The sequence below is a fragment of the Pistacia vera genome, unplaced genomic scaffold (genome assembly GCF_008641045.1).
Source record: "Pistacia vera cultivar Batoury unplaced genomic scaffold, PisVer_v2 Contig507, whole genome shotgun sequence".
In the NCBI taxonomy this organism is placed as follows: Eukaryota; Viridiplantae; Streptophyta; class Magnoliopsida; order Sapindales; family Anacardiaceae; genus Pistacia; species Pistacia vera.
The window spans coordinates 91,010-115,569 of NW_022196343.1; the positions used below are offsets into that span (position 1 = coordinate 91,010).

Below are 24,560 nucleotides of genomic sequence, written 5' to 3' on the forward strand. Positions count from 1 at the left end.
CCTACAATCTTTTTCTAGAAACGTCAAATGCTCTACACCTCCTCCCCAACTGAACTGACTGAAATTCTTACACGGTCTAATCCCAGCCACATCATTAACTTCAAGTCGCCTTTTCACATAAGGTTGTATCATTCGGTTAACCTTGAAATATCTTCTTTTTGTCGGACTTGTAGATCATGGTTATGTTCAGATACAACTGATTTAATTCCCCATTTGCATTCACCTATCAAAGCTGCACTAATCCAACTCTTACAATCTGTTTTGGCAACGGGTTATTTTTTCAACGTTTTCTAGACTTACATCTCTCCTTCAAACAGAACATGCCACTGTCACATATCTCTCTCTCCATCTTCACCTTTCTTTGACGTACGTATCATTGCTTCAAATCCATTTTGTTACCATACAAGCGTTTGTAATACTTCACCAGACTATCAATGATCAAACATCATTCCAATATGAGGCTCTACTTCTTCCTCTGCACATCCCATATCTCTAATTCATCACGTTCATTTTCCTGATTTATAGTTTTATAATACAATTAGAATGTACTAATACAACACATCAAAATATAAACAATACGATACAACACATTTACCTCAATATCATTGAAAGTACGCAAACTGGACTCTTCCATATTCTGAGGCAAACTGGACTCATCCATATTCTGAGGCAACTGGACTCATCCATATTCGAGGCAAACTAGACTCTTCCATATTCTTTAATCTGATTCATAACAATCAGCAACAAATTTTCTGTATCAGTGTTTTCTATTGTAACAATATTCAATCCAAAATATAATACAAAACTAATCAATGCATAAGTTATATCAAATGTTCACGGTATAAAACTAATAAATGTATAATTATTATAAATCGTTACCTGCACAAATCTCTCTACTAATCTCCCTTTGAACACTCTCTCTGTAACTCCCTTTCCTGTATCTCTCTTTCGCCTCTCTTTTGACTGTAAAAATTTAGCTAAATGAAGTTTGATGCAATGAAGTTTGATGAATATAACATGATAACTTCCGTTATTCACACGGTACCTGGAAAATGAGGAGAAAACGTTGTTGGGGAAGAAATGGCTGAGGAATGCAGACGCTAGCAGGAACAGACGGCAACGAGTGACGCTGAGCAGGAACAGACGGCAATGATGAAGCAGGACGACGAATTTTGGCGCTGGTTTTTCTTGCTTTAGCTCTTGTAATTGGGGAAGCGTATTGGAGAAGCTAATAAAAACAAAAAAACATGTATACTAAAACCGCGAAAAATTGATTTTTCAAAAATAAAATTTTTAATAACATTATGGACGGCCGTCCATAAGGGTTGGACCCGTCCTTTACAAAGGACGGCCGTCCATAATGAATGGACGGGCGTCCATTACTTATGGACGCCCGTCCACAATTAATGGAGCGCCGTCCATAATGAATGGCGACCGCCATGGTTAAAAATTAATAAAATTAGATTTTTTTTACGAATTACTTTGGACGGCGTCCATGACTTACGGACCCCCGTCCACAATAAAAGGCCGTCCAAAATTTATGGACGCCGTCCATAATGGAATTTTTTTTTTTTTTTCATATTTGGGTGAAGGACGGGCGTCCATTATTTGTGGACGCCGTCCAAAATTAATGGACGGCCGTCCATAGTGGATGGACGACCGTCCCTAAGCTTTTACAAAATTTTTATTTTATTTTAATAGGGACGGGCGTCCATTTATATGGACGGCCATCCCTAAAAATGGACGCCCGTCCATATTGTGGACGGGCGTCCAAAATGGATGGACGGCCATCCATAATGGATGGACGGCCGTCCCTAAACTTTTACAAATTTTTTATTGTATTTTAATAGGACGGGCGTCCATATGATATGGACGGCCGTCCCTGGAATATACGCCCGCCATATTTGATGGACCCTCCGTCCAAATTTGATGGATGGCCGTTCACTAGAAAAAAATTATAAAGAATTTGGTTTGCGTGTTCCACGTCGGCCGGTACACAAATTCGGTGTAAAAAATTCGGTGTCCGTAGTGTTGTTGATGTCCAAATTACCCTATAAAAGTATAAACCAAATTTTGTTCCTACAAATTAGATGTATTTACGCTGCAAAATGACGAGTAAACGATATCCTGATACTCATCAGGATTAAGGTTCTTAGCAAATCTCTGAGCTTTGCAGAAAACTGATGGCAAACTTCAACCATAATCCACAACCAAAATGCTTGGTGATCATATCTTCGGTAGTAGACCTGAGCATCATCGTCCCCAAATGGGTAATTTTGAGTAGGGCATCCATCATCACTTGGACTTCATCATCTCCCCCCACCTTGCTGAAACTTCCATTTCTTTCTACTAGCTCCTCATTTCTTCTGGAGTTTGTGCGTATAGTGGTAGTTGAATGAGTCCAACTCTGCTTCATTATCACGCCCTGTAATTATGAATAATATTATCTATAAATTAAATATAATTTTGTTCATTTATACAATTCACGGTTCTTGTCATTAACTTATTGTAAAATAGTGGTTTCTACTCAGAATTTTTTCTACAATTTCCGATTGGCATCTCCAAGAAAAACCTAAATAAGAGAGTCTCATCCACTTCACTTAACTGATGTGGTGAGACCCTTCAATAAAACAAAAATATTTATTAATGAATCATGGTGATGGAGGGATGAAGGAAAAATTAAAAGTTATGATAACACTTGTCAATATATCATTGAACAGTTTATCAGATCAATAAAGTGAAGTGGTAGAACTGTTCATATGGTGCGTTTTGCTTATTATTTCTGCCCATATTCCTAATCCTATTCTCCAAATAATGTTTGCACATTATTCAAGAAATATTACCCTATTTTTTTTAATTACTTTTAGACCTCATAAGGTTATTATTTCATTAAAATCCCCCCCTGAAAAAGTTTAAAAACTAACAAAAACACCCCCGACAACCCATACTTCCAGATTCCAGCAACCACTGTCGGTGGTACCGGAATCTGCCACAACGTGAAATCCGACCCGAAATTGCGGTAATTCATTGATCTGGCCTTTTCCACCAGATTCACAGTGGATCTGGCCGGAAAAGGCCAGATCTGGCCGTCAATTATAGTCAAATCTTGGCCATGTTGACCGCAAAACGACAGCCATATCTTTGGTCGTCAGTTACGGCCACATATGCCAGTAGATCTGGCCTTTTCTAGCCAGATCCGTGGTGGATCCGGCTGGTAACAATAAGGCCATACGATGCCATACCGGCCGATATGTATCGTTACAACAATTTTCCGGCCAGCTGGAATCTGGCACTGCGGGTGGGGGTCTTTTTTCATTTTACAATTTTTTATATATTGGGTATTTATTAAATTCGCAAACTTAGGGGGTCTTTTATAAATTTTTAAATTGTATCTCGTAATACTCTCGTATCCATTATCCAATACTATCCCAAAATCCTATCCAAAATAATAATCAAATGCACCCATAACTACTTTGGGTATCCCCCATATAATTGTTGACTTAATTACTCTGAAGATTGAAAATATAGAAGTAAATTAAATACACAAAACACTATAACTTACTTTGTTTGCCAAATCCATGAGGGAGTCCAAGAAGATCATAAATGAGACTGCTGGCTGCCGAGAATGGCACATTCCGGTTCATAACCACCAATATTAACCCATCGTCCCCAACCACAATCTCTTTAGCTCTTGCTCTAAAAATTTCCCCCATATCTTCTGCAATTGAGCTGCATATGCAACATAAACTTCACTTCTTGCATTGGTACAATATTAATGAACCCTCCCTTATTCCAAGCTAAAGAATTCTTGTCCAAACACTCCTCAGGAACCTTAGAAAGCCAATGAACTGCACTAGATGAATGAAAAAAATGAACAGAAACTCGGGAAATAGCCGGCCATGGAAAGAACCCGCCACGGCTACTGCAAAGTATGCCTTTTTGGAGGGAGAGAAGCGAAAAGGGTATTGAAATCATTCGATGTACGATCGTTGAAGTACACCAAGAATTCAGGAATTTGAGAAGTAAGGGTGAGGGATTGGTATTTTTGTTTGATAGAGTCTATTATATTTTGGAGGCCATGAATGTGTTTGTCCGTTGAGCAGCCCAAGTCTACAATAGATATGCATTTGATGGCAAGAGAGTTTTGTAAATCGAGCTCCTTGGAAATTGCCTCATCAATTATCTCCTTGGCAGCCTCGTACCTGCTCTCTGTGGAACAATAAATCAGATAAAAATTTTAGACGATGAAGATGATCAACTTATGAACAACACTACGGACACCGAAATTCTTACACCGAATTTTTGTACCGGCCGACGTGGAATGCCTTCTCCCATTTATTTATAATTTTTTTCTAGTGAACGGTCGTCCATCAAATTTGGACGGCCGTTCACTCATATGGACGCCTGTCCATCACATATGGACGGGCGTCCATATTCGAGGGACGGGCGTCCATATCATATGGACGCCCGTCCCTATTAAAATAAAATAAATAAGTTTGTAAAAGTTTAGGGACGGCCGTCCATCCATTATGGATGGCCGTCCAACAATTTAGGACGCCCGTCCAATGGACGGGCGTCCATTTTTTAGGGACGGGCGTCCATATAATATGGACGCCCGTCCCTATTAAAATAAAATAAAAAATTTTGTTAAAGCTTAGGGACGGCCGTCCATCCACTATGGACGGCCGTCCATTAATGTTGGACGGGCGTCCACAAATAATGGACGCCCGTCCAAATTTGATATACGAAAAAAAAAAATTCCATTATGGACGGCTGTCCATAATTTTTGGACGACCGTCCTTTTATTGTGGACGGGCGTCCGTAAGTAATGGATGCCCGTCCAAAAGTAATTCGTGGTTAAAAATTAATTTTATTAATTTTTAACCATGGACAGTCGTCCATTCATTATGGACGGCCGTCCATTAGTTGTGGACGGGCGTCCATACTTAATGGACGCCCGTCCAACCATTATGGACGGCCATCCATAATGGTTGGACGGGCGTCCATAGTGCTATTAAAAATTTAAAAAAAAAAAATCAATTTTTCGCGTTTTAGTTTTAGGTTAAAACATTTGGGGGAAGTTTCAAAATTTTTTCATTTTCACAGGCAGCCATTATGATCTTCTTTGTTCCATCTGCGTCTTCTTCGTCTTCGCGGTTTCTGGACTCTCTGCGCTTCTTCTTCGTCTTCCATCTACGTCTTCTTCGTGTTCGCGGTAATTAAACAGTTTCCTTTTTTAATTTTTTTTTTGAAATTTTTGTTTTTGGTTGGATGAATGTGTTGAATGGAGTTGAGTTGATGAGATGAAATCCAGTCAATTTGGTAGGACTGGTTTGTGTGATTATGAATAGAAGTGTTCTGCCATTGATAAAGATAAATGGAGTTTATTTCAGAAAAATGGTTTCTGTAAACTGCCGTGAATGAGAAATTGGTTTTAGGCTATGTATAAATTGATTTTAGGCAGAATTTAGACACATTTGATTCGAAAACAAGGATAAGAATACACGATATGGAAACAAGCCATAGACTTCCAGTATCCGTGGCTCAAAGCCTGTAAATCCTTACAGTAGCAACTTCAGAATTCTCAATACTAAACATCTATTATTATACCATATTATAGGCAAACCAAAATTCAAACCATCCATCACTTATATTATTATACCAGATTATAGGCAAACCAAAATTCAAACCATCCATCACTTGTATTATTATACCAGATTATAGGCAAACCAATAAAAGTTAAATCCAATTCAGAGAACAAACTATAAATCCAGGCAGCCTTAGTAGCAATTTCAGCCAATGCTCCATATTCAGCTTTAGTAAAAGGAAGTGTTAGCAATTTTTGTTTCCTGGAGCTCCACTAGATTTGATTAGAGCCTAAAAACAAGCAGTAATCAATTGTCTGTGTTTTATTGACTGTCTATTTTGATAGACAACACCATCTCCAATATTGATGCGTTTAATTCATTATTCATCCTTGCTCATGACAGTTTGCATGTGGAGACCACTTACAAACACTTGTTCTGACTAATCATATGCATGAACTGATTAAGAAGCTAGCTTGGATAACTCAGAAACAGGGACCCGAGGGGGATGCACTTTAACTGTAAGTGTGCGCGCGCATTTCCTACTCCTGTTGGATGACTACAATACACGAAGTTGTCAGACTCAGGACGAACTAGATAAACTTAATTATCCCTTTGCTTTGCGTTAAAGCTATAGTTATTGGTAATTTAAACTTTTAATTTTAATATTGTGTTAGCAATGGGGACCATTTATTCTTGTCAACCTTGGTATCTTGTAAATAGAGATACTTATCAGATTCTTCATTCACGTATAAATGCAAATTAAACAAAGTAAAATGCAGAAGATTTTGGACCACAAAAATATATATAGTGCATAAACTGTTTGATGACCAGCATGTGCCATATTCAGAGAGATAGATAAAACAGGTGAGATGTCGATGAATTGATAACAAGTCAATCAAGGCCCTGCATGTATTATTGCCAACATGAATGACAATGCTCATCAATGTTTGATTATGTTTCTGCTTGCAATATTGCATTTACTGAATATGGAAGAAAGGTAGATTAAAGAGAAATAGGGTGATTGTTTCGTTTTTTGCTTTTTGATTAGTCCATCCATATATTATGTAGGTCGATTGTTTATAGGGATACCCTTTTGTTTTGTTTCCTAAAAAATGTGCATTGCATCCCTTGAATTTGGCTATGTGTCTTTGGCAGATTATGATGACGATTTTTTAATGTATACAAGTTTTAGCAGAAAGCAGAAAATGGTGAGGGCAAAAAATACAACGTTCCTAGGAAGGCACATCCTCATCTGCACTTCAATTTCGAGACCGGCGACATAAAAAACAATACGAGGACGTGTCGAAAAGAGATATTTGCCTGGGAGAAGTTTGGATTTAGGAATCTAACAAGTTTAGTTTAGGTGTGAAATGAATGGTGGATAATCATTTGAAATGGGACGTTTAGTCAGTATGATATGATGGATATAGGCATTTGATATATGAGTTTTTGTAGTTTGGAAGTTGTAGAGAAAGACAGTGATGAGTTTCAGGCGTATACAATGTTCTTTAAATTAAAGAATCAAAACTTTGTAGGACACCCCAAGATTTAGCAACCTGGATAGGATTTGATTGTGAAGGGTTGGAAAGCGTACCTAGAACTGGATTCCAAACAAGCTTGGATGTGTTCGGAATAGGGACTTACCATCCACATAGGTTAAATCTACAAAGTTAGAAATCCTGCTATGAGAGTATTTACAGATACTTGACTTTCACATTTAATGGTAGGAAAGAGACAAATGGAAATGTGACGGTTAAGGTTTATTGTTATGGAAGCAGCAGTGGCAGGGAGGCAAGTTAATTCAGCAAAGTTATTGATTAAAAGTTGAGAGGTCCTGCAGAGAAAGGAGAAATATATGGGGGATGCTGGTTAGTTAATATGTGGAAGTTGAATATGAGATCACCCCTGATGATGCAAAAAAATAGATTACGTTTTCTACAACTAATGTGTTGGGAGATGTGACATTGAATAGAATGGGTTTGATTAAAAAGAATGTGGCAGGACAATGGTCTTATTAGGGATGAAATTGAGGGAGATGTAACGGTTCAAGAAGGTGTTAGTATTCAAGAAGGGGTTACTGAAGGACAAGTCTATGTGCGCAAAAGAAGAAGAACAGGTACTGAACCTGGACCATCTGAGAATGTAGAAGATATGGGTTCTCATACTTTACAGGAAATAGAAAGCAGATTTGAGCGGAAGAAAAAGTTCAGAGACGTTTTTCACGTACTGAGAGGCAAATACAAGAACTGCAAAGTGATTTCAACACGTTTGCATCAAGAATTGAAGAAACAGTTGATCATTGGAGACTGCATGACAGAGATTTTCAACATGATGAAGCATTCTCAACAGCCTCCCATCCTCTAGTCAACCTCCACCCTGCACCATGATGAAGATTTTTTCCCTTTTGTTTATAAATAGATTGATTTGAGCGGATGTGTGTTAATAAAGATTAGAGTTTGTTTATAAATAAAGGGTCTTGTGTTATAAATAGATTTGTCTTTTGTTTATACCTAGTCTACAACTCTTTTTAATGTATATGTATATGTAATACTAGACATACCCAAGACATAAAAATTCAAATCTGAAAAGAAATGCATATCCAAAATGCATATACATACGTCATATCATGAATTTACTATCCTACACAATCAATGATGAAAATACAAAAAATATAACAACTGTATAAGCATACAACTCAACTGCATTCGGTAGAAAATTAACCAAAGCATGAAAATTATACCAAATACAATTCTATATGCTTCAACTTGGCAAAAATATCAAACATCTCCCCACGGACATGTTCACATTTCAAACTCCTGTCCAGTTAGAAACTACTTGGTCCTGCGAGATTTGGAACCGGACCAGTGGACATCTGTCATTGTTTAACAACCACAATTTAGCTACGGTATAGAAAACTTAAGGCAATTACAGTTATCAAGATATATAACACATACTTGTGTAGAACAACATCATTTGACAACACTTGAGTTTCCGCATCGGCCACGGAAGTACTTGAAAGAAACTGTTCTGTTGTCGCTGTACCGATGATCCTTTTCCTAAAAAGTCATAACACAATTAATAATCAAGTCGATATTATTCTAAACTTCAAATAAGTAAATAATGTTTCAAAAAAATACTGAAATAATGTATAAGTCATACCCATTCTTTGTTTTTGTAATTTTTCTTTTTAACCCTACGTACAATTTCTCAATCTTCGACTGCTTTCTTCTACATGGAGGACGACACTTTGCTACGAGCTGCCTGTGGACTAATGATTACGGTATCCCTCTTTAGGAGGACTGTCCCATCTTGACTAGTCAAACCGTTAGAGAGAGGTTCACGTTGTACCAACCCCTCCCTCACTTCCTTTTGCTCCAACGTTTCCTTATGTCAATCATAAACTCCGTCATCATATTATAATCTTCCTCACTGTTTGATGCAGATCCGTTACTGTCAGCATTAAATTAGACAACTTATCAACGTTGTCCTTCAATGTTAGTGCTCCACCTATTATAACTGACCTTAATTTTCGTATGACATCTGTTGACATTCTTCCTCCAACGCCGTAAAATGTACTTTTCCGAAACGTGTGAAACCCTTTTATGAATCAACACCATAATGACATGTCTGCATAAAATCCCTCTGAACTCAAACAATGACAAGTACACCGAATATCACACGAACTTCATCAAAGTATAATACATGAGGAACACGGCGATATACTCCAAACCAAACATCTTCCCAAACTTGAAACTCCTCACATGAATCACATTTTTTCAGAAAAGATAAACACAATAAATCTTTCTGGCAATCCTCTTGAAGCTCTTTAAACTTTGCAGTTGTGTATGCACTTTGAAATTGTTTTTTCAATGGGTAATTAGTATGCATGTACCAAGATTTAAAAGATCTAAAATCAGCCTCCCTTCTTTTTCCACTTTAGCTCGCAATGCTAATCATATGTTCCACAAATTGTTCACAGTGGTTTTGGAATTGACATACCACAAAAAATGCATGCAACTTTCATACGTTGGGTAGTGACATACCTGCCCAGAAAGTATCTTTAAGAAATGCAGGCACCCATCGTACTCTTTCTTTGTACAACCCACATAACGCATATAGTGAAGGTTGTGCACATCAACAAATTGGTTCACCGCTCTTCGAACTCTTCACGCGTAAAGGAATCATACACAATATTTTGCAACTTAAACTTGATAGTTTCATATTCCTTATAACCTAACTTTTCAGGCAGTTTCTTCATTATATGCCACAAACACCACCATGTTTGTACCAGGGAAAACAATCTCAATTGCATTTTGCATGGCCTTATCTTGATCAGTGATTATTCCATTAGGAGCGACATCCATGCATTCAAGCCAAGAACGAAATAGCCATACAAAATCTCAGTGTCCTCATGAGAAATTAACCCACAACCTAACACAGTTGATGTCCATGATGATCAACCCCCACAAAAGCAGCAAATGGAATGTCATACTTGTTCGTCAGATACGTTGTGTCGAAGGTGATACAAATCACCGAATTCTTTATAGCACCCTACATCTAGATCAACCCATAACACATTTTGTAATCGATCTTTCATCTACATCAATCATGTACCAGAAATTTGAATCTCCTTTTGCATTTTCCAAAATACTCAAGTACTGCGAAGCATCTCCAACTCCAAGTCGTAACTTTCTCACTTTTTCAATGTAGTTCCTACAATCTTTTTCTAGAAACGTCAAATTTCTACACCTCGCCTCAACTGAACATGACTGAAAATTCTTACACGGTCTAATCCCAGCCACATCATTAACTTCAAGTCGCCTTTCACATAAGGTTGTATCGTTCGGTTAACCTGAAATCTTCTTTTTGTCGGACTTGTAAGATCATGGTTATGTTCAAGTACAACTGATTTAATTTCCCATTTGCATTCACCATTCAAAGCTGACTAATCCGACTCTTAATCTGTTTTGGCAAGGGTTGTTTTTTCAATGTATTTCTAGACTTACATCTCTCCTTTCTAGAACAAGAACATGCCACTGTCACATATCCATCCTCCATCTTCGCCTTTCTTTGACGTACGTATCATGCTTCAAATCCTATTTGTTACCATACCGTTTGTAATACTTCACCAGACTATCAACTGAATCAAACATCATTCCAATATGAGGCTCACTTCTTCCTCTGCACATCCCATATCTTCAATTCATCACGTTCATTTCCTGATTTAATAGTTTATAATACATAAAATTAGAATGTACTAATACAACACATCAAAATAAATAAACATACGTACAAAAATTTACCTCAATATCATTGAAATGACGCAAACTGGACTCTTCCATATTCGAGGCAAACTGGACTTTCCCTATTCTGAGGCAAACTGGACTCTTCCATATTCTTTAATCTGATTCATAACAATCAGCAACAAATTTTCTGTATCAGTGTTTTTCTATGTGAACATATATTCAATCCAAAATAATACAAAACTAAATAAAGCATAAGTTATATCAAAATGTTCACGGATAAAACTAAATAAATGTATAAATTATATAAAAATCGTTACCTGCACAAATCTCTCTAATCCTTTTGAACAAATCTCTGTAATCTCCCTTTGAACAAATCTCTGTAATCTCCCTTCCTGTATCTCTTTCGACTGTAAAATTTAGCTAAATGAAGTTTGATGAAATGAACACATGATAACTTCCGTTATTCACACGGTACCTGGAAAATGAGGAGAAAACGTTTGTTGGGGAAGAAATGGCTGAGGAATGCAGACGCTGAGACGAGGAACAGACGGCAACGATGATGTTGAGACGAGGAACAGACGGCAACGATGAAGCAGGACGACGAATTTTGGCGCTGGTTTGATTTGCTTTAGCTCTTGTAATTAGAGAAGCGTATTGGAGAAGCTAATATAAACAAAAAAAAACAATGTATTACTGAAACGCGAAAAATTGATTTTTTAAAAAATAAATTTTTTAATAACATTATGGACGGGCGTCCATAAGTAATGGATGCCTATCCATTCATTATGGACTGCCGTCCTTTACAAAAGGGACGGTCGTCCAACCATTATGGACGGCCGTCCATAATGAATGGACGGGCGTCCATTAAGTATGGACGCCCATCCACAATTAATGGACGGCCGTCCATAATGAATGGACGACCGTCCATGGTTAAAAATTAATAAAATTAGATTTTTTTTACGAATTACTTTTGGACGGGCGTCCATGACTTACGGACGCCCGTCCACAATAAAAGGACGGCCGTCCAAAATTTATGGACTGCCGTCCATAATGGAATTTTTTTTTTTTCATATTTGGGTGAAGGACGGGCGTCCATTATTTGTGGACGCCCGTCCAAAATTAATGGACGGCCGTCCATAGTGGATGGACGGCCGTCCCTAAGCTTTTACAAAATTTTTTATTTTATTTTAATAGGGACGGGCGTCCATATTATATGGACGCCGGTCCCTCAAAAAAGGATGGACGGGCGTCCCAATATATTTGTGGACGGGCGTCCAAAATGGATGGACGGCCGTCCCTAAACTTTTACAAATTTTTTTATTGTATTTTAATAGGGACGGGCGTCCATATCATATGGACGGCCGTCCCTGGAATATGGACGCCCGTCCATATTTGATGGACGGGCGTCCATGAGAGTGGACGGCCGTCCAAATTGGATGGACGGCCGTTCACTAGAAAAAAATTATAAAGAATTTGGAGAATGCGTTCCACGTCGGCCGGTACACAAATTCGGTATAAAAAATTCGGTGTCCGTAGTGTTATTGTTACCCTAAAATGTCTACCAAATAACAATTATCCAACCCCCATACATTTGAGAAATTAGCTAAAACACCCCAACCACAAAAAAGTTTAAAAGTTAACAAAATACCCCCAGTCACCCAAGACCACTGCTAGCCATGACTCACCACCGCCGATCGCTAGCATCAGTCGCCGTAATGGTGCACGATCAGTGTAATGCCCCACTTGAGGTACGTACTTAAGATTTGCTGTATGGCTTAAATGTTTATTGAGTCAGCTTTAATTGAGTTTGTATGTTGAGTTGGTTGAGTGTTTGCCTTGAAATTGGTTGAGATTTGAGGAATTTAGAATTTGCAGTCTTCGTCGGGGCGAAGAATAGTCTTCGCCGCGGTGACGTCGGCTTCGAGTAAGGTGGTGTTGACTTTGTAATTCTTCGTCGGGGCGACGAAAGTTTCTTTGCCGCAGCGAAGGGTCAGTTGAAAAATTTAATGAGATTTCTAGATATTTCTCCATAAGGGTAAAATGACCATTCTACCCCTAATTAGCAGGAAAAGTGGGGAGTAAAATGTAAGGAAATTACATGGAGAATAGGTTAGTATGGGGGTGTGAGTGTTATAAATCAAAAGATATAGATGGAATTTTCAAGAAAGAGCAAGGGCAAAGTTGGAAAGTGATGATTTTCTTATGAGCTAAAAAGGGTTAAGTGTAATAAACCCTCATTTCATCCATTTCCACCGCCATTCTCATTCTCTACTTCCTTTCAATTTTGCTTTCAATTGTTCCAAGATTTCTAAGGGGTTTAAGAGAGCTTTTGAGTAATCTTAGATAGAGATTTCATCTAAAGCGTCCTAAGGTAATGATTCTTGCTTTAGATGTGAGTTTGCTTATAGTTATATTGAAGTCTTATATGGTTGTTGTTGTTGTCGTTGTTGTTTTTGTGTTGAGTTGTAGAGAGAAGACAAGACAACAAGGGAAAGGAAAAGTGCTAGAGAAGTCACTTTTTCACAAGGTAAGTAAATCCAACCAAGTTGGGACTTGAATGAGTTTTTGAGTAGAGATTTAGTAGAAATGTATGCATGTATAAGTAGGTATTATGCTTGTTGAGAGATTGAGTTGAGATGAGATTCTATTTGGTGGTTGTTGGATGCACTTCAAGTATGAGAAGTGTTTGAATGTGTATTGAGAAGTGGAAATTAAGTTGAAGTTTGAGAGATGTTGTGTAAACCTATTTAGAAGTGTTTTCTTTGATAGAGTTCATGGTTATTTGAGGGAGTTTTCTCCCAATTTGGATGGCTAGAAAATGAAATAGAGTAGTAATTATAGTAGAGTTTTATATGCACATGAGTTGTTTGATGAAATGCCTAAGAGAAATATGAGTATCAGTTGTGAACCTTAATTCTTGTAACATTGCATATTGGCATTTCCTAATTGCATTAATGAGCATTAACCACCCATGTGCATTAGTTGTGTATTGAGTAATAGCTTGAGAGAGAGTGGAGACTTTTGAGTATAAGTTACTCTATGAGTAGTAGTTTGAGAAAGAGAAAGAGAGAAAATTTGAGCACTAGAGAATAAAAGAGAGAAAAATGCTAAAAAGAGAATAGAGTAGGTTATACGATAGGGAACCCATGAGTAATGGGTAGAGTATTCCCGCATGTACGCCGCATTGAGAGAGCGGCATGAGTATGAGAGAGAGAAATGGTGTAGCCCGTGAGAGTGCATGCGGATGAGGGCTATACTCGAGAGTACCCGAGAGATAGACTATACACTCACATGGCCAAGGGTTCCGAATCCATGCATAACCGAGTCCGATCGGCTAGAATGAGTAGAAGTCACGGATAGTGGGAGCGAGTCCCGACCGTGCCTTCGGTTAGATGAGGCCGTGACTTACAAAAGAGAGTTAATAGCAAAGAGTATGAGCAAGAGAAAATAGAGAGACGTTTATAAAAGAGAGAGTAAACGAGAATTGTAAGGAAAGAATTAGAGAGAGAATTGCGGGGATAGAGGAGTAGAAGATTTACTTACTGAGCCTTAGTTGTGCTCACCCTGTTGTTTCCTATGTTTTTGCAGGATCTAGGTGAGGATACAGTCGGATGGGCGTCGGCAAGCGAAGGGAAATGGCTACACTGTCCACCCTGTTTTTGATGTTTTTGTACATGATACAACTTTTGTATAAAGAGTGTATATGTTTAATAAAAGAAAATTTTGGGCCCAACTTTTATGCTTTCTTACATGTATTTTTACTATGTATATTTTAAAAAGTATATGAGTAGAATGGAGTTGTTACAATCGGCTAGATCTGACTGGTCGTGCACCGATAAAGCTTTTTCTGGACATAAATTACAGATCCATGGCCAGAAACAGCCAGATCTGGCCTTTTTATGGCCGTTTCATGACCACATCTTTGGTCGTGAAATAGCCATAGATCTGGCCATTTTCCGGCCATGGATTTGTGATCCATGGCCATTCCGGCTTTGCTGACGCATGATCAACCATATACAATCAATCGTGCACCATTCTATTGACTACTAGTGACAACCGGCGGTGGTGGCTAGCTGCTAGCAATGGCTTGGGGTGGGTGGGGGTGATTTTGCTATAAATTAAAGTTTTATATGGTTGGGGTGTTTTAGCAAAATTTCAAATGTAGGAGGTTAAAAGAAATAATTCAAAAAATAATAAAAAAAACTATTATATCAATATTTAAAAAGGAGGACAATTTAGTAATCTATATAACATACCCACCCATTTACCCTGCCAACCAAACATATTATTTACCAATTTATTCGAACCAACTAAACATATTTTCTAAACATTCCCAATAATCTTCAAGGTGATCTTTCTTTCCGTTAATATAATATACTCCTATAATAAAACATTATATGATTCAAGATAAAATTGTGGGGGCAAATATATTTGATTTAACTTAAGGCTCAGGAATCTTTCAGCTTTTAGGCTTTACCCTCCAATGTCCCACCACCCATACAATACAATACCATACGCAAATATAAGATATTTCATTTTCTTCAGTTTTGTCTTCATCTCCTATGCGGGCACACTAATTTCCCGGTTTCTGGTTCTCTGTCTGCTTCCGGTTCATAATCAACTTGTAACCCTTAATAGAAATACTTGCACAAGTAGCCAAGTTGTTTATTTTTTGTGATCCCTTTTCAAATATCATTATTTATTAAATTTTATAAATGATGACGAACCCATAAACGAATGATACCAAATTCCCGTCAGGAATCTCCAGTTAAAGGACCTAACTTCTAAGTAGACATGTTACAACACTACTCCCAGAACAATTAAATGACTCCAATGGCTTGACACTTCAGGGGCTACGAATGTGTGCGTATTAGTAGATGAAAATGGGCTGATATACAAATCCTATTTGTCTATACAACAGTCCTTTATCAAATCCATTTTCACTTGGGGAAGGGTTGAGTATAGATGACTGAACATGCTCGATGTCAATGAAAAGAATGATAAAAATCGTACTTCCTAGTTTGAACTCTGAAATGTTTACATCTATCATGACCAAGCGCAAAAGATACACACTGTAAAATATGCAATAGACTACTTCAAACTTTGATTTAAACACACTGGTAGTGGAAAATCATTATCTATGCACACGTAGGTATCCAATCTCATTCACCAGAAATCTATTTGCCCAATGAAGAACTTAAACACAACAAACCGGAGGTAGAAAAATCATCGCTAAGAGAACCAATTTGACTTTCCTAATCATCTACAGGATTAGTATCATCTTTTCATACTAGGGCCTGCTGTTGTCTTTGAACAACCTACTGTTCCCTGGTCAACTGACTTTCCACTGAACAACTGTGAAGAGTATGAGCCAGTTTTCCTCAGCTTACCTGGAAATTCTTTACTTGAATTGCCCTTCAAAGAAAGGTTCTTCTTAATGTGACTTCGGTTAAGCAACAACATAGTATTATTACGTGGAGGTACAAGCAAAGCCCTTTCAACACATTCTCCTACCTGTCCACAGCCCCAAGGCCTTGACTGCCCATCCTCAAAGGACGGTCTAGGCCTTGAAAAACCATTTTTAAGCCTTGAAAAAACTTGTTGATCAGGGGAGTTTTCCTCTTGCAATCTGACACAAAGCGGGCAAGGAGGGTCACCTCTATGTGTCTTAGGTGTTGCCTGCTCCAAGCATTCTGCATGGAAAACATGACAACATGAAAGAACCCCAACAACTGGCATGTCTCCACTTCTCACAATCCTACGAGAACTCCAAGGTGATCTTTGTGAGAGAAATCGTTCACACAATCCACATTTGAAACCATCTGATGGAATATGTGATCGACCATAACTTTCAGACTCAATCGGCTCTGAAATATCAGCAAAGTCTGTGCTGCTACTGGCACTACTCCAACGAGGGGCCTCCCTTTGTGGAGTGGAAGCATCATAGTCTAGAAACAGGGTAGCTGCAGAGTTAGTAGTTTCTCTAACAGAAGGTTGGGCCAGAAAGGACAAGGGGTAAACAGGTTTGGACATAAAGGAAAGACGACTTGAAAAGTTGCGATGGGAGGATACACATGACTTGGCTTTCGGCTCAGACTCACTACTGTCTGAGTGAGATGATGTGGAGCCTCTGCTATCTGCATTTGCTGACATTCCCTAAAAAAATTTAAAGCCACTAAGGAATACAAATGACAGGAAACATATCAAATTAAAAGGAAAAGAAAAGACAAGGATAAAAGTACCTCAATGGTGGGTGTAAAAGAACATTGCCTAAGAACTGGATCTAACCAGAAAAAGAAGCAACAAAAAGTTAATACAAGTAAATGGAAACAACAATAATAGCAAAAAGGAAAATAATAATCGAGATTATTGGTTATTTTTGGCTAAAATCAGAACAGCAGCCAGATAAATGAACAGTTACAATCAATCTTAAATCCTACAATAAGATTTGGCTCATCATTAAAAAGAATGTAGAACTAAGAAAAAGTAAAGGGTAATATCACTTTAGGATTGTACATATATAAAACCATCTTTAGTAGACATCACAATCACTTACAACATAATATATTATTTCTTCTGTTGAAAACATGAGAATAATAAAATATGCTATCTCACCAAAATATTTCAAAAAGTTGTTGTAGCAAAATATTGCCTTGTTTGAAATTAATGGGCATGTTTGGTAGATTATTTGAAAAATGTTATTTTGAAAAACTATTTTAAGTTGAGTTGAGTTGGATTAAATCGAATAGGATAAGATTCTGAGAATGTGTTTAATATAATATCTAAAAATTATATCAGAGTTGGATAAAATGCTGAATAGTTGTTTGGTACATTTTTGGGAAACATTTTCTGAAAATATTTAAATTATTTTTTAACCCCTTATATTTAAACCCCCCCCCCCCCCCCCTCTTCTTTGCCTTTCAATTAACAAAATCTTTTCGATTCGGATTAATTTTTAGAATAATGATCCCAATAATAACAAACACATTACAAACAGGGGCCATAGTTTTTGTTTCTTATCAAAACAGAAATAAGGTAAGAAGTTTCATCATCGAAACAATGGAAACTGTACCTTCTTTGACTACCTGTATTCTGCAAGTTCCATTGCTAAAAAGAGTCATACAACAAGTTTAATAATCCTTGCTAATTAATGTTTTTTCAGAAGTTTTATGAACATAACAAAAGACACACTACCCAACACTGAGTCCATGGAAATATAAACATGAAAAGTAAATAAATAAAAATTGTGTAAATGTTTCCAAATTTCATCTTAGTTTAGTACCTGAAGCAAAAGAAGAATAAGAAAGAAGCTATTATGGATCAATGAAATCCTTTAAATATTTTAGAATTCAACCATGCCGATTATTCCAACAAGAGGAACAAAGCCTAATTATCCTTTCTTTCTCGGGGTGTGGGGGATATTATAAGAAGAAAAGTAGCACATAAGGGAGCAATAAAAAAAAAATTATTTATTTATTTTGAGAATGAGGAGTGGTGCATCTATACATATATGTTTCTTAAAAAGAAAAAGAAGACATGAAAGTAACCCAAAAAAAAAAAAAAAAAACAAAGCCAAATCCAAAATTCAGGAAAGAGTTTCTTGATCCGTTTCTATATGTAGTGCAAATCCAGTACAAGTCATTTTGCTTTCAGATTTATTTCAGGTATTTATAAATTATTTTTATTTATCTAATTATTTGTGTATTAATTTTAAAAGTTTAATTAACTTTCGATTCTCAATGTTCGGATTTCATTAAATTAATAAATAAACTTTTCTTGTTTTCGCAATTTCCTTTGTATTTTTTATATCCTTTACTCACAATTCCTATTCAACAATCCTAGTCATATTGACGATAGTGTATTGAACAAATATAATTTGATTGTAGATAATTTGATTTATTTATCTCTATCCCATAAGTTTGGATTTTTCTTTAATTCATTAGTGCCAAAATAAGGAAAAATCCAACATTCGGAAAATACATATATCTACACACGCTTTCAGAAAAAAAATTTCAAATTAGACATGGGGAAAATGATCATTAATGTCAACCCTGAAATACTTCAAACTTGTTACATCTCTTTTTAATATGTGATGCCTCAGCTTAAGACCTTATATAGATGCTCATTCATAGAGTACAGTCAAATGGTAAATAAGAAAATGTCAAGAGGCCAAAAAAAGTAAATATGTAAAGGTGATTAAATCATAATCTCTAGGCATTAAAAAAAGTTCCATTCTCTAGTATGAAAGTAAAAGGACACTTGGGTTCTAACAATTCATAAACACACAAGGGCACTTGAAACACTTGGATTCTAACAGTAAGGCGCCCCAAAAGCTTTTCATTAACTCCTAAAGACCACAACTCCTAAGAAACAAAAATTGAGCTCAATCATTTCCTAGATATTATAATACATCTAAACAAAAATAAAAATGAAGCATTATCCAGGTAGCAATAGAAATAACCTTGAAATTGAACATCAATAACAAAACGATACAATAACCATAATACAATATTACCTCTCCTTGCTGGAGCTTCATAATTATCAATGCTGATTTCCTGTATTGTTGGAGGAGTCCACTGAGGAGCCTGTGAAAGGTCAGAAGGGCTACTTAAAAATAGCCCAGCACTATCAGATGCTGAATATTGATGACGATAAAGCTGATTGCCTCTCACCCAGTTCTTGCTTTCTTTACTCTTTGATGATGTAGATGATCCACACAACCGAATATGGTCATGTGAACCATATGGCAGCCCTTCACCTTCAGATTGAAAATGAAAATCCCATCGCGATGGAGGTGGTGAGAAACTCGAATTAGTTTGCCAATAAGGCTCATGCGGACCCATAGACCAGTCCCTACTGGTTGTGTTTGACCCATGTGGCCTTGCAGCCACACAACACAGCGACCCCGTCTTAGCTATTTTCTACAGCCCCCACAACTACAAGTCACGCTTGCTTTCACGTGCTACAAAGCTTGCAAGAGGAGCCAACTAAGAGCATACAAATTATAATCTCGAATACAGCTTTCCCATCATACATTACAATTATACACTGTGTAACTAAACAAATTCACCAAAACAAAAACCTAAATTCTGTCAACAAATAACTTAACACATCCAGCGTGCATATCTTTGGAAACAGTAGTAGTCATTGGATTCAGGAACACTGAGACCATAATATTTAAATGTAATCAGAAATTTAGAGGCTCACCAATGCCATAATCAATTATTAAGACTAATAAGCGAATAACATTAAACGAATTTTAAAGCTATAATAATTCAACTTAAAACACATAATCAGAAGACAAAAAAAGCAAATTTTTTTTTATAAATTATTACCAATAAGAGAGGTTAAAAGAAAACAAAGTGCGTTCAAAATCAGAATTAAAATTGACACATTTGTAGAGAATGAGTAAACTTACAGTTGCAAGTGAAGGGAACTGATGTTTGAAGAAAGAATTGAAAACCCTAATTTGCCGGGGAGGGAGACGACAGAGGGAGATTAATTTTAGTGCCTTTGCCCTTTTTACATTTATGCCCTTCAGTGTTACAAAAAGGAGAAGATATACAATCGATGGGAGACAGATTTTAGATTTTCATTTTTTTATTTTCTCTTACTACAAAACGTTATGTAATCCATAAAAAATGAAAAATTGAATAAATTTAGTATTAATTTAATTTTATTGACGAAATAATTTACTCAAATTAAACGTTTAATTTGTATTAAAAACTAATCAGGTAACTATATGAAATTTAATTTTACACATTTCAATTGAATTTAGTTTATTGAAGATAATCCATATCATATCAATTGCAAATTCTGAATTTATTAATTTAATTTAAGGCCAACTAATTATCATCTTATTAGAAAGTGCAAGTGAGTTGCTTGAAAAAGGTATTTCTTTTGAATAGTATAGAAAAACTATATTCTAATAGAATTATTGAATGCATAATCTAGAAATTTAATGAGAAGTTAATCATAAAAATATCGTGTGAAGTCTCTTTGGGCACATTCAAAAGATACTTATGAAATTAATTGTAAGAAAATATTAATAACATGTCAAGAAAGTATAATTAGGTTGGTCGAAATGTCTTTTCAAGGTGGGTTTTCTTTTTTAATCAATTATAATTAGACAAATGAACAACTGTCAGCACATAATTACGTATTATACTTTGGTATGAAAGATAATGTGCCTAACCATAAATAATTCCATTAATATTGTGGAGGACTAGTAGCCCTGAATAAAGGACCTGAAATTAAATATTTGGGTCAATACTTTTCAAATTACAAGAAACCATTCAACATACTTTGCAGAAACCATTCAACATACTTTGCAGTCGTCTATATTTTCTTTGAAGCAAAAAAATGGTGATATCCTATGCATATGGAACTCAAGCAAAGACTCAACAATCAACCAATTTTTTTTTTAAAATAAAAGTATGCAATTTAAGAATTAGAAATCAAAGAGAAAGAATCATGAGGCAAAGAGAAGTAATGAGGTGGCACAATCGATGGTTGATGTTAAAGTTATTTGATGATTGCATCAGCTTCCACCCAACACAACAATCGATCTGACAAAATCAAGTACACTCTTAATAACCCTATACCAATCCGATTTGTGGGAAGACCTGACTCTACTTGATTTGTGGGAAGACTTGACTCAACCCCATTTTTTAGAAATGGATAGAGTTGCATTAACGGGTTGGTCACCAGATGCTTGCCATTCAACCCTTTTAAAGGACTAAAAAAGAGTTGGCTTATAATATATCTTGTTGAGCCCTTTTCCCTGGTGAGTCTTCTTCCTCATTCTTGGCAGGTTCCTGGAGATGCATGGGGATGTTGCATGTAATTTTCCTTTATAATAGTTTTTTTAATGGAGGGATTCGTTAGATAACTATTCATGTCAATTCATTGAAATTACCTTTCACTTCGTAATTAAGAAAAAAAGGCTGTAAAGGGATTGATTCTTCATAATCCATACACAGAAATTCCCAATAATTTGTGTCTGTCAAGACATTGACACCTACAAATTTTAATCATATAAAAAATAATTAAAAGAGTCTTTACATGGACGACATTGTAGTTATCAATATATATTTCTTCCTAGAAGGGACAAGCATACACAAATAAATAGAGAAGTTGCATGGAAACTTCATCAAGACTCCTATTATTTATAATTAAAGGTCAAATTGATTAATGGAGTTAGGTATATTTCATACCAAAAAACTAGCTCAAGGAAAGGGGGCTCAAGGGAGGAGGTCCTTCCAACCAAATTGGCAATGTATACTCTCCCTCACGCTCAGTGTGCAGGGTCCGAACCCATCATTACCCTCTTGCACGATCGGTGTGCTCACTTCCAAAAATTAACTCAAGAGAGAGCTTTTATATATATATATCATAAATATAACTTTTGTCGATGTAAGATAAATACAACTTTTAACACATATTATTAAATTAAAATTGAATAATTTTGATTTGTGGTTGGAGACATTTCATGGTTTCAAAAGGGTGTTTGATATTGCATGTTACAAATTAATTTTTATCGGATAAAGGTTGAAAAATTAAGGAGTTTGAGTTTGACGGATATTCATGCAATTTGCCAAAATTATCCACAGTGTAGGAATGCTTAGTATGTAAGAAATCTATATACGAATGCAGGAATAATCAGAATTTTAAATTACATTTTAAAATTGTTTCAGTTGAGAGCGGCCGGCAGCCTTTCATGGAGAATTTATTGGTCACAGAGATAATTATGAACTTGGATTGCGGATTCACATCATGTGTCATTCTATTATAGGTTAATTTATTTATAAATTTGTCATTATACGTAATAGTATATAATCTGACTTTTCACCCATGCTAGAGGATTTTTTTTTTTTTTTTTTTTATACGTTACATTCATATCTTGTGTTAGCTACAATTGTATGCAGAAATACACAAACAATAAACATAAGATTTGCATCAAACATTCGAACTATTTAAAAAATTATTTATTGTATGTGTTTTTTATTTATTCATTGATCCCGCATCAAATAACAGATTTTATACAATCTTTTACGTAAGTTTTATTATGGATTCTATATACTTCTCGTTGGTATAAATTACAGCATCAACAATATGTAAATCTGAAACCTACGTAATTAAGTTCTTAACTATACGCAGGATTAAATCTTTTATTTAACTCTAGGGGGGGTTGCATGGGATCCTGACAGAAGCTTTTAGCTTAAAAAAAAAATACGTGAATGAAATGCATGAAAATAGGCAATTAATTATTAGAGGAAGATGCTTTTACGTAAACTGAGCGGCTAATTCAGAATATATTTTACCATCTTCTTCATCATCATCCCTCTAAATTAATACAGAGATAGTTTGAGGTTAAACGTCTCTGCTAACCATTATTGTCAACTAGCGAAAGACATTTTCTGCCCATGTCATCTCTTTGTACTATTTTAATTAATTAATTACTTGTGACTTCGGACTGCAGAGCGTTTTCTTCCTGCTTTCTAAGTCACAAAATATGGGATCTTCTTCTTCTCTCAGACTGAGACATCATCTGTTGCAGAATATCAATTAATTAATTGTTTCTATAATGCATAACCATAGAAGAGGAGTAAATTAGATGTTATATAATAAAGAGATGGTTATTCTATTTAATTACTTCCAAGGATTACGGCTAATTTGGTAGTCTCATCTCAACCATTAATCACTAATATATAATAAACCAGTTTACGAATAAAAACATTAATTTAATTCATTAATATCTGATAGGGATGTGTATATATATGTGTAACGTGTCGCAGAGTGGTGTTTTTAATGTTTAATTAACAGTATATTAACATATCAGGACTTCTTTCAAACTTTATCTTAAACAGATAATTAATGATGGGGGGGTTCAATTGCTACCCTATCCAAATCCAATTACATATGTATAGCTCCATAATACCTTCAAAATTTGTCGAGTTTCAGGAGAGATTCTTAAGTAGAGAATGATTAGATTTATGTTTATCAATTAGCTGTATCAATACATGGATATAACCCTGCAGTATCAATGATTAATTTTAGTTGTATCAAGATGGGAGGAGGACAAATATTAGGTCCATTGCTGGAACCGCATACCAAATCACACCCAGCCGGATGAGATCTGGGATTTGGATTTAAAGAGTAAAGAGTGATTTCGTCTTTACATTGATTATCAATATCAATTAACAGATTTCATTAACAGATCTTAACAGTGGATGAGAAACTGCTTAATAGATCTTAACGGTTGGTGGTTAATTGTTATTTTAAAACTTTTCGGGTGGAAATTTCTAGTTAGGGCTTAGTTTGGGTGGTAACATGTCGTTCGCCCATCATTTTTTAATATAAATCAGTTCAATTCATATATATAATTTCTGCATGGCCTTAACCTGCTCATATGACTCATGAAATGAACCAGGCAGTTAATTTTGATCATTTTATATTTTGTGCAGGGTTTAGATTTTTATGGGAGATCCTTATTCCTGCATGGTTTCTCTGAAAATTGAAGAAAAAACCATCAGGTCAGTCAATAAATCAAACAAAATTCAGATACCCTCTGATCAATTATCATAGTTATATTACAAAGTACAAACGTCTTGGTCAAGAGACCCCAACATCTTTGGTAAAAGACTAGAAATATCTCCATTTCTGGATACTTTAGGAGACAATTGATAAAAAAAATTATGAAATATTGTGTTTAGTTGCGTTAAGT

At 35.9% G+C, this 24,560-nt stretch overlaps 1 protein-coding gene across 3 annotated transcripts; it reads right to left on the reverse strand.

Annotated features, from left to right (window-relative positions):
- Nucleotides 1–15,989: 15,989 nt before the first annotated feature.
- On the reverse strand, nucleotides 15,990–20,353 carry LOC116105993. Of its 3 annotated transcripts, none has more exons than XM_031392363.1 (4): nucleotides 20,253–20,353; nucleotides 19,350–19,890; nucleotides 17,077–17,117; nucleotides 15,990–16,990 (listed from the first exon to the last, which is right to left on the reverse strand). In XM_031392363.1, the coding sequence occupies exons 2-4, from the start codon at nucleotides 19,675–19,677 to the stop codon at nucleotides 16,112–16,114; spliced, it is 1,248 nt and encodes a 415-aa protein (XP_031248223.1). In that variant the 5' UTR covers nucleotides 19,678–19,890; nucleotides 20,253–20,353; the 3' UTR covers nucleotides 15,990–16,111. The 3 variants fall into 3 exon arrangements, with proteins under 3 accessions (XP_031248223.1, XP_031248224.1, XP_031248222.1); XM_031392364.1 differs by having other exon boundaries at nucleotides 17,077–17,111; nucleotides 19,350–19,996; XM_031392362.1 differs by having other exon boundaries at nucleotides 19,350–19,996.
- Between the last annotated feature and the right edge of the window lie 4,207 nt (nucleotides 20,354–24,560).